This window comes from Talaromyces rugulosus, chromosome I (assembly GCF_013368755.1).
Source record: "Talaromyces rugulosus chromosome I, complete sequence".
In the NCBI taxonomy this organism is placed as follows: Eukaryota; Fungi; Ascomycota; class Eurotiomycetes; order Eurotiales; family Trichocomaceae; genus Talaromyces; species Talaromyces rugulosus.
In genome coordinates this window covers 6682060-6696047 of record NC_049561.1, presented here as the reverse complement: position 1 = coordinate 6696047, position 13988 = coordinate 6682060, and the positions used below count along the sequence as shown (strand labels likewise).

General features: G+C 48.1%; 2 protein-coding genes across 2 annotated transcripts; one reads left to right on the top strand and one right to left on the bottom strand.

The window, feature by feature from the left end:
* Window positions 1-2999: 2999 nt before the first annotated feature.
* On the bottom strand, window positions 3000-8632 carry TRUGW13939_02287 (uncharacterized protein; the record flags this gene model as incomplete). The annotated part of the gene is made up of 4 exons (XM_035485481.1): window positions 3000-3103; window positions 3159-6758; window positions 7534-7622; window positions 8031-8632. The coding sequence occupies 4 exons, from the start codon at window positions 8630-8632 to the stop codon at window positions 3000-3002; spliced, it is 4395 nt and encodes a 1464-aa protein (XP_035341374.1).
* Window positions 8633-11228: 2596 nt separating this feature from the next.
* On the top strand, window positions 11229-13445 carry TRUGW13939_02286 (uncharacterized protein; the record flags this gene model as incomplete). Its single annotated transcript, XM_035485480.1, has 3 exons — window positions 11229-13059; window positions 13119-13343; window positions 13408-13445. The coding sequence occupies 3 exons, from the start codon at window positions 11229-11231 to the stop codon at window positions 13443-13445; spliced, it is 2094 nt and encodes a 697-aa protein (XP_035341373.1).
* Between the last annotated feature and the right edge of the window lie 543 nt (window positions 13446-13988).

The window sequence follows — 13988 nt, the reverse complement described above, 5'->3', positions numbered from 1 at the left end:
AGTGGAAGTATGTTATGTACCGTCTTGACGATATGTAAGAGGATTCTTTTCAGTTGACCTTCCTCCTAGTCACCAAATATTCGCTTCGTGCGTGTAGGTGGTGATCCATTGCGTATAGAAATTCCATGCAAGACTCAGCTATATACCGATAGCGCAACGAGCGCTAAGAGGAATGACCCCATGCAAGTAGACTCGTATATTATGCGGTATTTGTGGCGATGTACGGATATATCTGCCACAGCAATGTTTCTCCGTGATTTGTTTGGATACGCCACAAAAGCGAGTCGTGGCGAATAGATGAAACGCTTGTGACTTCAGGGGCCTGTTAAGCGTAGAGTTGAAAATTGCGTAACACGAAGCCTTCCAAAGGCTGCTACCGAGCTATATCGAAAAATCACTGGTACCAGGAAAGCTCCAAATGCGCGTATGGTCGTACAAGCAAATCCCCGGTTTGGAGATTCCAAAAATCAAGGGTTCAAGGTCGACAGGAGCGATTGAAACTTATGTCGAGCGGATAGCATGCAACTTTCAATATAACAGTGATAACAAATCCAACTGGTTAATGAGAGTCAGCTTCAATTGCGACGTTAATAAGCAAGGAAAACCGGGCAAGGCTGAGCAGAAATCAATGAAAGTAGCCAATTGCGATCAATCAAACGAAGGACAGAATATGTATTGCGTAAAATAATAATAATATGATTGGGCCAAGCAAGACAGTATGGCGACGGAGATTTCAAAACTGACTGCAGGGAGCATTGAAAGTAATGATCTTGCCGAGAAAGGGAAAGGCTAGAGATTCGAGATATTTTCAGAACCAGCCAAGCCTCATCGACCACAGATCGTCCAATGTCCTCGACAGTGAGCGCAATGACATCAGACGAACATCGTGGTGGCACGACAGTGTAAACAAGACCGACAAAGGTCACAAAAAGAGGGGAGAAGTAAAGGCCCTCGAGGCGCGGAGGGAAACACACGAAATTATATTTGAAATTGAGCGGGTAGTTGCAGCGGTAACTGGCATATGCGTTGCGTGACAATCAAGAAAAGCAAAAAAGGCGCAACTTACTATTAAGATAACTCTCAAGTCACTTGAGAAGCAGATAGCGGGGGTAACCGAGGTGACAAGCAGCCGGCGCAGCACGGATGCACGCCAGACAAAAGGGTCAAAGAGTTGGCAGATGACAGGCGTTGCACAGGGGCTTCGTGGACCATATATAGCATATGTCGGGTGAGACAAGCGACGAGAAAAGAAAACGCGGCTATTATTATAAGGATGAAGTGACCCGGGCTAAGTCGGCGGGGAAAGGCTGAAACTTTCCAGAAACAGATGGCAGCACACACACAAATCTGCTTGAATCATGTTAACCAGCTAGACCGTAATTAGACTGATGCACAGCGAGCAAAAGAGTAATCGGCCCCAGTCCAGAAGAAGAGGCTACTTACGTTTTGACGTTTGAGAGGGGGTGTTGAGATATCCACCGATCCGCCACGCATATGCGAGTGGCCTCAAAAGTGGCCAGAAGAAGGAATCAGTAGCGCAGTGCGTTCAAGGCTACGAGGCCAGCTTAGCTGACAGGTAACAATGCTGCAGCTACGCTGATTTGGCTTTTGTCACGAGGATCTTTCGTCAGTGATTAGCACTGACTTAAGTAGTTAGTCGCGGCGCCCGCCGTGCGCCGACGTCGTTGAATGGATGCAGACAGTCAAATCGAGAAGCAGAAGGGCGGTGTGCAGGATGGGCTATTTGCTGCTGTGGCCACCATGTGTCATCGTTGCACGTAAAGAGGATGAAGTCAAGCTGAAGATGAATGAATCTGATGATAATGACGAATCTCGCCTGATTTGACTCGACTCCGGACGGGGAAGGAGCCGATGACTAAACCGCCCCACTCCTCCTCTCATGAACGCGACAAACACCAAGAATCAATCATATACAGGTACGTATTAGACGAATATCAAATCAAGGCGGAATCGGCCAGCGCACGCCACATGGAGCGCCCTATTGCTCGCTGGCCAGCTTAAATTGGAAATAGACGGACATGGACATGCTAAAATGGATGCCTGCAGCAAGGCTAGCCAACCCGGACCCGGGTGAAAAGAGGGAAAAGAAGGCATGAACTACTATCTATCATATACGCAACAAATCATGAACAACTAAGAAACTAAGCGCTAAACAAGCAATTATACTGTTTTCTTACCAATGAATCAAAAAAAAAAAAATTACACAAATCTCGCCGGTACTAATCCTTAAAAAGAACACACTCTGCCCCTCGAGTCTAGCCGGTTCCGAAGCCACCTGCATCCCTATACAATGATTCGGGGGAACTAAGGCCAGACCCCTGCACGCGCGCAACAAACCGTGCAGGGCGGAGTGAATATTCAAGAATCACAAAATGTGACAGGTTACGGCAACTCTTTCTCCATCCCTTTGAACTACTCGTGTCTACCTATTTGTCAGACTGTACCGAGTCATGTCATGTTAGTTAACCACTAAAACATTGCCTGTGACAAGAGGTGATAGGACCAAGTGACATTACTAGAATGTGATCTCTCATCATCAAATTCATGCGACTTTTATTGGTATTGACAGGTGGATACTCTCAATAATACCTCGACCCGTGGACGTTGCCAGCTTGAATCATACCCAAGACGACACTACGGAATTAGATCCGATAGAGGTTAGCGATTAAAAAACCGCCATCTTAGGTACTCAAGGTAATATCAGGTCATCAATGAATTTGGCTCAAATATTAATTGAACATTATAGCAATCAATCAATGTACACACAGATAACGAAATCAAAAACAAGAAGGAAAAAAAACTCCATCCATGGTACATGTTTCCCAAAAGCTAGCTAGGAACACGTCGAAAAAAATGTCCAAAAAGAAACAAAATATGCCAAATCGTTTGCTGCACAATTGCTAGTATATATATTTATTAGGATACCAAAACAACAAACCAATCCATTATATGAACACAACGTGACAAACTATTTTTCTCTAATAGTCCGAGTACGTATCGTAGCCACCGGGGTAGGTGTAACCTCCCGAAGGAGCCAGTGGGTTTTGTGGTGATTGCACAGAGTTGATCTTGATCCGTCGTTCTAAAGTTTTGTTGTTAACATTTGATTTGGTAATTAAGTTTTTACGAAAACGTACCCTTCTCAAAATCGCGCCAGCGCTTCATAGTAATCTGACTACTGTCAAACTCGCCTTCTTCGTCGCCATGGCCTCCTTTGCCCGTGTCACCAGCGGTCTTTCGTGTGTCACCCCAGCTAAAGTCATCAAACTTCCAGTATGCGTATACTGGGAGGACAAAATTCCATACAGGGAGGGAGATCAAGTAGATCAACATCCAGAGTACATAAACGAACCGATTCGCCGTGATGACGATGAGGACACCCGGAAGACCCAGGATGAGTGCAAGAAGGACCAGAGGGATGACTTGCACCGGCCTTTTAACAATCGACACAATGACAACATAAAAGGTAAACGAAATTGCAGCGGGGAGAACCAGGGTTCCAATCAATTCAACAAAGACAACAAACTGCATACTGAAGCAGAATGTACCGCACAGGTCACGCACCAGCACCAGTTCAAAAAGATTGTGGACTGTACTGTTGATCCAACGACGACGCTGGGACAGGAGAACCTTGAATTCGTCCGGCACAGTCGTCTTGCACACTGCCTGGGGAACAAAAACTTGCTTTCGTTTGGGGAACGTTCTCAACATCAGCGTCGTCAGGTAACGATCTTCACCAAGGAGGAGCAAGTTCTTCTTATGCAGAGTATCGACAACATTCTCAGAATAGTGTTCCACAATATCCGGGTTCGCGAGAATAGGCACCCAATAGTTCTGTCCACCCTTTGGAGCCTTGATACGGTACATGGAGAAACAACCAGGAAGACAGGTGACACCACCGAACACAGACTCAAACGCTTTAGCCTGGTGGTGAGAGATGTAGTATTCGAAAACCTGGATCATGGTCACCCAACTGTCGGTTTTGTTGGCAATCTTTGTTTCACCGCACAAACCCATGATTTCAGGGTCCTTGACCATAGCGGAAACCATATGGGTTAAACTATCGGGGAAAACCTTGGTATCAGCGTCGACCATTAGTATGATTTCGTAGTAATCTGGTGAAATGCCCGTGACATTCCATAGCCCGTTGAACATGTCATATTCCAGTTCCGTCATACGTTCGTCAAACATGACCTTTTGCAAGAATGACATGAGAATGATTTGGCTGTCTCGTTTACCACGGTTTCCAGGCTTGGACTGCTTGGCCTCTGCGGGAGTGCCGCACTTGACAATGACCATCATCGGTACACGCTGTTGTTTCTCCGTAGGAACGATAGACGTTTGTCCGTAGTCGTAGAAACCGGCATAAATCTTGGCCATGTTGTGTCGTTTAGAACCACTGGCAACAGCCACATATGAATAGGGTTGGACTTCCTCTGGGGGTACCACAAAGTCATGCATCATGCCGACGACGATTTCCGGAGTAGCGAACTCTTCACCTTTACCCTTGATCATACCGTCACAAATCACAATGATCGTTTTGTGACTGTTGGGATAGTCGGTCGTAGCAACCGAATCAAGAGTCGTGCGAATACCTTCTTCACCTTCCGAATAACACGTGACCAAGCACATTGTATGAGCCAAGGGGAAGCCAAAGGGCTGCCATTCTGGTGGCGGCTGGGGTACAACAGCTTCATGGATAAATCCGGCGGGACCTTCGTTGGAGCCCATAAGAGTAGAATGTCTTTGATCGGATTGGGAGATCATCAAGCTAGTTTTGCTGCCTGAGTCGTTGTGGCGGGATATGGCGTCGGCACTCAACGTACCGTTGCTACTATTCTGGCCGAGTCTGTACATGGAACCTGAAGTTGTCGTGGGCACAAGACGAGAAGTAGAGTTTTGGCTAGCCATTGTAGTTGGCTGGGCTCTAGTCCTACCGCCAGTACCACTTGCAACTGCATATGGGCTGGAGAAACGAGAAGTTGTAGGCAAAAAGCTAGCACGTTTGTTCAAACGCTCGCGATCAGGAACCGGCGCTTCCGCAAGGCGTGGAGCGGGACGATAAATATCATCAGTCCAGTCTTCAATCTGTTGAGCACGAGCTTTGCGATCCGATGTCATTGACGTGCGCTCCGGGGCAAATTTCCTTGAGATAAACCAGTGGAACATCACGGCCATGAAGAATTTGGCGGCAACAATAGACAAAATGAAGACAAGCGACACGTAGAGCACCACCTGAGAAGCAATGCAACCAATGGTTTTGGTATCAATGGAGCCAACTTTAATAACTTGAGAGAGGCACTTTGCAATTCGCTTGTCCTCCGAAGATTGAAATGCATACGTGACATCAGTACCATAAATGTCAGAGTTGTTTCGTATTTGGTCGAAGAGGGATGGGTATGTGACCTGTGTGCTGTTGAACCAATCGATCAAGCTCAGGTCAAGTACGTTTCCGGAGTACACGATGAGGTCACGGCTCTTGTTCTTCAGGTCTCCCCAAGTGAAAAAAACATCGCCGGAAGATTTCAGGCCGTAAAAGGCATCCCGCGCGTCGCCTGAAAGATGGCAAGAATACCCAAAATAGTTTGGAATGGTCTTGTTGGGAGCGGTCGAACCATCCTGGTTGAACGGCTGGCAGGGGAAATACCAGGCAAGATCGCCGTCGCTGTTGGTTGGTACATCAGAGCCATCGGCCAAGGTGATGACGTCCTTGCAAGCACCGTTGACTTTTTGAAAGAGGAAACTGCCATCCTGGCCACCGTATTTATGACCAAGGTCGTACAAAACGTTGGCCCCCCCGGTAATACCGAAAGCAGGTGGATGCTCGGATTGGGAAAGGTCATAAGCTTCACCATGGAAGATCATGTAGCCGCTGTCGACCTTGTTGACTTGCAAACGGACAGAGGTAGAGCCACAAACGACCGCGGTGAAACCGAAGGTCAGGAAGCCGACGAAAGTACAGATTAGCAAAATGACACTGATCAAGCCCATTTTTTCGCGCCAGGCACGACGCTGATCTTTCTGAGGCATCCCGAAACATTTCAGAATAAAGTCAGGAGCCCAGAAAGTGACCGAGGCACAGTAAGCGTACCACAAGCTTGGAGGACGTGCTTGCTCTCGGGCTTTTTGTTGTCGCTTCTCTTGTGATACTGCCCGTTTCTTGGAGCTTTTTCGATGGATTTTTCTTTTGTCGCGGGAACTAGGCGCTCTTTCGACTCGTTCCATCGGCTCGTTGAGATTGCCCTTGGCCCCGTACAGACTACCTTTGTTGGCTGTTTTGAGGGAGCTGTCGGTGCTTCCGGTGTCCGCCTCGGCATGGGTATCCAGAATGGGATCGTGGCCTGTTGTGGAGGGATACGTAGCCATATTAAGGTTCTGTGCATGCTGCTGGTAATGATAGTTCGGATGATCGGGATCTAACGGACGTCGTTCTGGGCGCACGAGCGATCGTTTCCTGCCCAGTCCGAGAGGAGGCTCCGGCGGAGGAGCTGCTGGTGCTGCACCGCGGGCAGATGAGTGAGAGACATGACGCCGATGTTGCTGTGAGTGTCTCCTGGGAGACGTAGGAGAGTAGGGTGATTGCGGTACATCAGTGTACGTGCCGGATTCGATGTCACGGCGGCGTCGTCTCGATGATTCCCTGAATCCTGGCTGAGTTTCTTCGCGCCGCGACGACGGCGCGTTGACTGGTCTTTGTGGGAGCGACATGAGGTTGCGACGGATGATGTTGTACGGACCTAACCGGGAGGAATGTTAGCCAGGCGTATGCATTCCACGGATCGAAGATCTCACCACGAAGTTTTGAGCAGCCACGTTGATGGCAGCCTCAATTAATCGATGGGGGTACGCAGTCGGAGATCACGCAGTGCACATTGAGAGTTGTGAAAGATCGTCTAACTGGCTAATTGCAAGATGGTCGAAACGATGGAGTTTAACAACGAACGAAGCGTAAAAACCGGCCGAAAACAATGATAATTCGCGATGTTTATCGATTCAAGCGAAATGATGGCGAATGGATGCGAACAAAAATACTTGCAAGCCCGAAGTGAGGCTTGTTCGACCGGCGGCCGACCGGCGAACGAGAGACGAAAAAAGGGGGCAGCGAACGACAACAGACACCTGAACGAGCGGCGTGTAGAAAGCAAAGGCTGGAGGATGATTCCCACGGTGCCTGCCGGATTACTTTGTCGCGGTCATGAAGCCGAGCAAGGTTGAAGCAAGCAGGATGTGCTGGAGGGGGGCAAAAATTAGCGGTTACTATACTGAGACAACAGCAGGCGTGGTCAAGACAAGCACGACCGACTAGGCTGGAACCGGGTCAGGGGGCGCCGCTTCTTTCACGCTCGCTTGGAAGCAAGGCTAATTCCGCTAGGGATCGACTGTTTGATTTTGGATTTTTTTTGTTAGAAGATGGCATAAAAAGAAAACCATTCTAGAATACTAATTATTTTACTGAGTATGTAGTGCTGTGTAAATAATAATATGATTTATTATTATGTGCTTGGTGTTTACCTGGGTCGCCATCCCCCAGCAACAGCCTGCCCCGCCGTGATTGGCTCGATGCAGCCTGTATTTTTAGCATTTGTGGGGGTACAGTGGGGCTGTGCATTGATTTAAGCCAATTAAACTATGCTGATGTAGTCATGTGATGAGTTGTGCAGTGCATAATCGTATTTCGGTATACCGTATTATTACGCCATTCATTCTTTGGCATCTGATATCAGTAAATATTAATAGAAGATTTCCGACTACTACACAATTAATTTTGATATGTATTTCCAGAGGGCCATGCAAATGCATCGTGTCTTGATTCCGATATTCACGGTCAGCTACAGTAATCTCTGATTTATCACATTTACATTTTAGTACCCTTTCTTATCTAGGGTTTCGAACAGTTTTTCGATATCTGTATCTATCTCATGCAAACATCGGGGTATAATGGACATATAGTAATATGATGCAGTACATGTAGTTGCTACTTGGTGGTTCCTGCTTTCCTCAACACCCACCGAACAATCCGTTCCTGTTCCGGGACAGTATCATCCACAACCCAACCACATTTTCGCAGAATATTCATACTCGGAAGATTCGCGTCGATCGTCACCGCACGGATTATTCCTACTTCTGCTACAGCCGCAGGGTCCAGGCGCGATGCAAGCATCTCCCACCATGCATCCTGAAACCCGCGCACGGCTTCAGTTCCATAGCCCTTTCCCCATGTTTCTGGCAGGAACATATACCCAAAGATAGGCCGCGGCGAAACAGGCAGCGAGCTCAGAGCAGTCAATCCACACACGCCAATAAACGATCCCTCTTCTTCAGTTTCCTGTACATTATCGTCTCGGTTATTTCGTAGGAAGACGGCGAAATTATAGTTCTCGATCGGACGCTCGTCATTGTCTGACAAGATGAATTGTTGCATCCATTTCTTGGTCTGGTCAAGTGAATCGTCAATGCGTCCCTGGTGCGTCCACTGCATAACCTCGGGCGATGAGCGGAGTTTGACAAAGTTGTCCAGGTCGGTCCATTTGAACGGCCGCAGTAAGAGCCGGGATGTGTGGATAGGCCGTATCTGTGAGGGACGTGGGAGGACAGATTCTATGGCTGTCATTTTTAATTTACTTTCAAGTGTTGTATATTTTGTTGGACGTATAGGGCTGTTCGTGCAGTCATTCAGAGTAGATAATTTGATGATACGAGTTTTAGGCGGGGTAACCGGCGCCGCGTAGAGTAGACTTTTCAGAGTTCGAGCTAGCTATCAGTGCCATATGGCATAGACTCAAAAATCTCGTATTTTTCTGATCTAGCTTATCACACACGTGCTTTTTTCATATTGTGACCGTGGCGTACTATTGACAATCGAGGGGTTTTGTGGTAGGGAATTGTATGCGATTCTTCCGATTAGGGTTAGGGTTTCACATACTGCATCGCAAACCCACCAAGCCCTTTGAAAATTGACACAGGAAGTATGAGTCGCTATTGTTTTAGATATTAATATTATTATACGAAGAAATACGAAGCTGAAAACTTTCTATGCAGCTACAGCAGCAAATTGCGAGTCATACACATCGCGGAAACTGCCAACGAATCGTGTATTTTTTTTTAGTCGCATGCGTGCCCAGAAAAGTAACAAAATAATAATCGGAGTACAGAGTACTTCCAGCGAATGGTCAGCCGCACCCTGAGCTGAACCAGAGTAATACGTCTGGAAAATTGCCATTTACAGTAATCGAGCTCAGCTGAGGGCCGCAGTAAACAATTAATGTCACGGTTGCCCTCATTAATGAGTGGCGCGCACCACAAATACGCATCCACTTTTCTTCACAGTCTTGACTGTTGAGGACGGCACCAAAAAAAAAAAAAAAAGAGGCAACAGTGGAAAACCTCGTCTCGGACTACTGGATACGTATAGATCTAGCGAGCAGAGCCGCCAAAAGCATAAACTAAAAGTAAAAAAGCGTTCCCCACAGGGTGCACGGATACGGCGCGCCGAATGGGTCCTTGGTTAATAACGATCGGCCATTGGATACGCGCGTCTTTTTTACTCCTTTGAAAACTTTCCCCTGTCTTCACCCTTGTTCTTCGACTCTTCTCACCGCTCTGCCTGGGTACAAGTTACCATTTGACATCAAAAACATCAAGATTTCTAATATTAGAATCGCCGTCCGTGTCTCAGCGACTTTCCATTCTGGGACTAGCTCGCCGAACGCACGGGAGATCCAGCCGAGAGAGCGGCTGCTTCCTATTGGTCTGTTTCCAGCGCTAGTCCTCTTGTGGGTAGTCTTGTTTCATGGTGTAATTTTTGCATACCGTATTTTGCAGCCAAGAGGCTTGGCAGTGACTGCGCAGAAATACTATTGCGTGCGTTATTTATTATTATTACTCAATAATATTGGATTCATCAATATGTCCAGGGCACGGATCATAGAGTTTGACTTTTCGGCTCGGGTTCTGGGTGTACCTAGATTAAATAGTAAAGGTCAATTATAGTGGGGGGGCATGGAAAGGGGTATGAGTGATATCACAAGTATAAATTAAGATTCGATTATGGCCTGGTTCTGCTGTATACATAGATTACCATTCTTCAAGGTCACAGTCAACTAGTAAAATAATAGTAAATGATATAAATTTATAGGAAACTTGTACAATAATAAAAATACACGTACGTAGTAGTACCTACTATACACGCTAACATTAGCGCAGCCAAATAGCAGCGTTACTTCAAAGTTCAGAAGCGCCAATGGCCAGGAGCAGGTCCGCCACCTGTTGTCAGATTCATCACGTCTTTGTCTCTTGTCTCACTCTGGCGAGCTTCTGCACCTTGCAGCGGGGCGCCAGCGCTGCGACTGGCTGCTGCTTTGCATGGTTAGTGTCTGGGTCAATGTATCATTTCGTACTTGGGTTTTTAGGCTGGCTGATTTCGGATGGACGAATAATGCGGGAAAAACAGAGCGTGTAAAAAAAACCTGGATTATTTTCCCTGCCAGCACTATTTCCATATTGTTTGTAAATTGTCGATTAGGATTGCGAATCACCACCAGGCGGGTCCCGCTTGTCTGCGAACTGCCGCTGCCGCCCTCCTCCTCCACCTGTCAAGACCAACCATCAACCACCTCCATCGCATCGCCATCCCCGTCAACGCCCCTCCCAGTCAGCCCTTTCGTGACGACCTACAAAGGGATTGGAGACACTGACTGAGTCTGGAATTGCACCTCAGGAAACACGCGCTTCTTGAGCTGCTTCCAACTAAGACCGGGTTCGGATCAAGTCAGCCCAGGTAAGACAGACTCCGCCCTGGCCCTGAATGCACGCATGTAATTGCAAACAATGCGAAACACGCCCTTCTGTCCGCCCTTCAAGCTTTGTTGGAGATTGTCTGATCGACATCGTCTCGTGGGTCATCTGTACGTACTGATTTATGTCTGCTATGCAGGGCAGTCTTGTCGCCCTCCGAGCCTTTCGCCCACGGGCGCCGGTGTCTCCTCCGCCCGCAACACTCAAAACACCTATGACGAAGCGATAATAACGTGGCACATGAGTCTGAGTAGACAGGCGTCATCGTCTTGATCTCTATTTGTCCGACTTTTTTTTCACCCCCTTCCGACTGTTAATACTCCGCCCGGCCAGTCATTCAACGTCCATGACACAGCCTCCACTTACGCCAATTCCGTCCACTGCTTCCCTTTGAGCAATTCGATTTCGTCCCAATGGCCAACTTTGTCGCTGACCGTGTTCATCCCTCTATCTCTCCTCCGCCTCCCGTATACATCCGCGCGTCACCCCCACCGCCGCACCCGAACTCAGATCTTCCACAGGTCCCCAATATGGATCTCTCCGAGGGCCCATCCAGCCCAACTACCGTCAAGAGGAAGTCGGCAGCCCTGTCTCCCTTGCAGGTTGATAACGAAGCACACATACACCGTTCGCCGCTGTCGCCCGTGCGAATCGACGATTCAGTTGCTATTCCTCAGGCGTCCAGTGCAGTTATTGAGAATTCGGACGACGTTGGCAACGAGTCGTCGTTTCTGGATCAGTCGTTTTCGGGCATGAAGATTTCCGAAGAGCCAAAATTTCCTGTCCGAGTTGATTCGATGGCTCCCAATATGGCCGCCAACCGTCATGCATCTGCCAGCACCGGATCATGGTCATTAGTCGGCAACGACAAAGATGACAGCTCCAAGCGTGGATCAACGGACCGACAAGATTCAGTGTCAAAAGCCTACCACAACTCCAACTCGTCTCAGGGAAGTCTAGACAGCTCCCAGCAGATGGACTACCACCCTCTACAATACCACCATCGTCCCTTTCGCGATTCTCCCACTGGGCAGCGCTCGGGTTCTTCGTCAGCAGAGTACCTCGCCAATCCTAACCAGCTGTTAGCACCAGGAAAACAACCACGCCCAGTATCTGCGTACTCTTCGACATCCGATCTCAGAAGCCGTTCACCGAATTTCTTGGCCAACGTTCAGGCTCGCCGCTCGTCGAATTACTCTCCGGATACGCGACCCATGTCGACATTTGTAGATCTGATCAACACATCATATCCGCAACCGGCGCCGTCACCAGCAGCAAAAAACAACGAGAACCTGAGAATGCTGCTCGGAAACAATGTTTCGCTACTCAGCCACAAGCAGACCTTTGAGATGTACCTGGGAAATGTGAAGAAAACCAACGACCCGGCCGTTCAGTACGAGTTTGCCGTTTTTATGATCAGCGCGGTCCAGGAAATGTATTCCAACCAGGACGAAGATCCAAAGCCAGTCTCGGGGGGGAAAGATAAAGGCGTGGCCCCCGACATTACACGTTCTCGCCTATTAATCGAGGCCAAGGCGATTCTGCAGCGGCTTGCAGACCGCAGCTATCCGTTTGCGCAGTACTACCTCGGAGATGGATACTCGTCTGGACTGTTTAACAAGGGCAAAATCGACCATGAACGTGCACTGCCCCTATTCGTAGCAGCCAGCAAGCATGGACATGCAGAAGCCGCATATCGAGCGGGCTTGTGTAACGAGTTTGGCTGGGGCTGTCGAGTAGATGGGCCTAAAGCCATGAATTTCTATCGCAATGCAGGTGTGAAAAACCACCCCGGCGCATTATTGCGACTCGGCCGAGCCTGTCTGTCTGGCGACCTGGGTCTGGGGAAGCGGTACCGGGAGGGATTGAAATGGCTGAAGCGGGCGGCGGAGGCGGCTGACTTTCAGTACAACTCGGCACCATTCGAACTGGGTTTGCTGCATGAGAATGGCTTTGGCGATGATGTGTTCAAGGACGAGCCGTACGCGGCTCAGCTGTTTACCAAATCGGCCGACTTGGGCCATTCCGATGCCAACTACCGCATGGGCCACGCTTACGAGATTGGCGAACTCAACTGCCCGGTCGACCCGGCGCTGAGCATCCATTTCTACACGGCAGCAGCGCAGATGGGTCATCCAGAGGCCCAGCTTGCTTTGTGTGCGTGGTACATGATTGGCGCAGACCCGATTCTCGAAAAGGACGAGATGGAGGCGTACGAATGGGCTCGCCAGGCTGCCATCCAGGGTATATATCCCATCTTAACTTGCCAAAATTTTTAATAATTCCGTGCTAATCAGGAACAGGTCTCCCAAAAGCTGAATACACGTTTGGATTCTTCACCGAGACCGGCATTGGCTGCCACCCCGACGCTCTCGAGGCGAATGTGTGGTATGTCAAGGCAGCCGACCAGGGTGAGCCACGCGCGCAAACACGTCTGAAAGCCATCCGGAACGCAGCTGCTGGGGCAGATCCCATGACAGCAGCAAAGTCGCGAAAAAAGAAAGACCGATCACCATCCAACACCAGAGGTACCTTTCTCTCTCTCTCTCTCTCTTCGCATCCATGTGTTCTTTACTAATGTGTTTGCTGTAGGAGAAAAATCCAAATCCAAATTCCTCGGCATGTTTTAGAGAATAAAACACTTCAAAAAACCTCATCATCCATTTATCGACAGCAGTTCTTTTTTTGTTCGTTGTTGTCAATTGACAGTGATACCATATACGCAAACATACATGCTCTTTTTTTTTTTTAAACAGTTGACAGCGTTAATGTTTCTTTTTGATCTTTTGATTTTTTTGAATGTTTGAATCTCATCATTGCCATGCATGCATATTTGCATTGTTTTAATAATTTTACATAGAGGCACTGACTCGCTTTGTATGATGAATGGAGGCGACGTCTCTCTCTCTCTCTCTCACCCACACACATACACATACACACATTGTCTAGCTGGGTGGATGGCATGTTTTGAACTCGGCTTTGCATATATGAACTCTACATAATCCCTCTATCAAGAAGGTTACTGCGTTGTTGCTCTTTTTTTTTTTGTTCGTCTGCGTCTGCTTCTGCTTTTGAGAGTTGTGATTTGTCAATGGTTGGGATGGAAAAAAAAAGAATCGATCAGACAATTACATATCATTATGTGTCTGTCTCCATTCCCATCTAATATACAT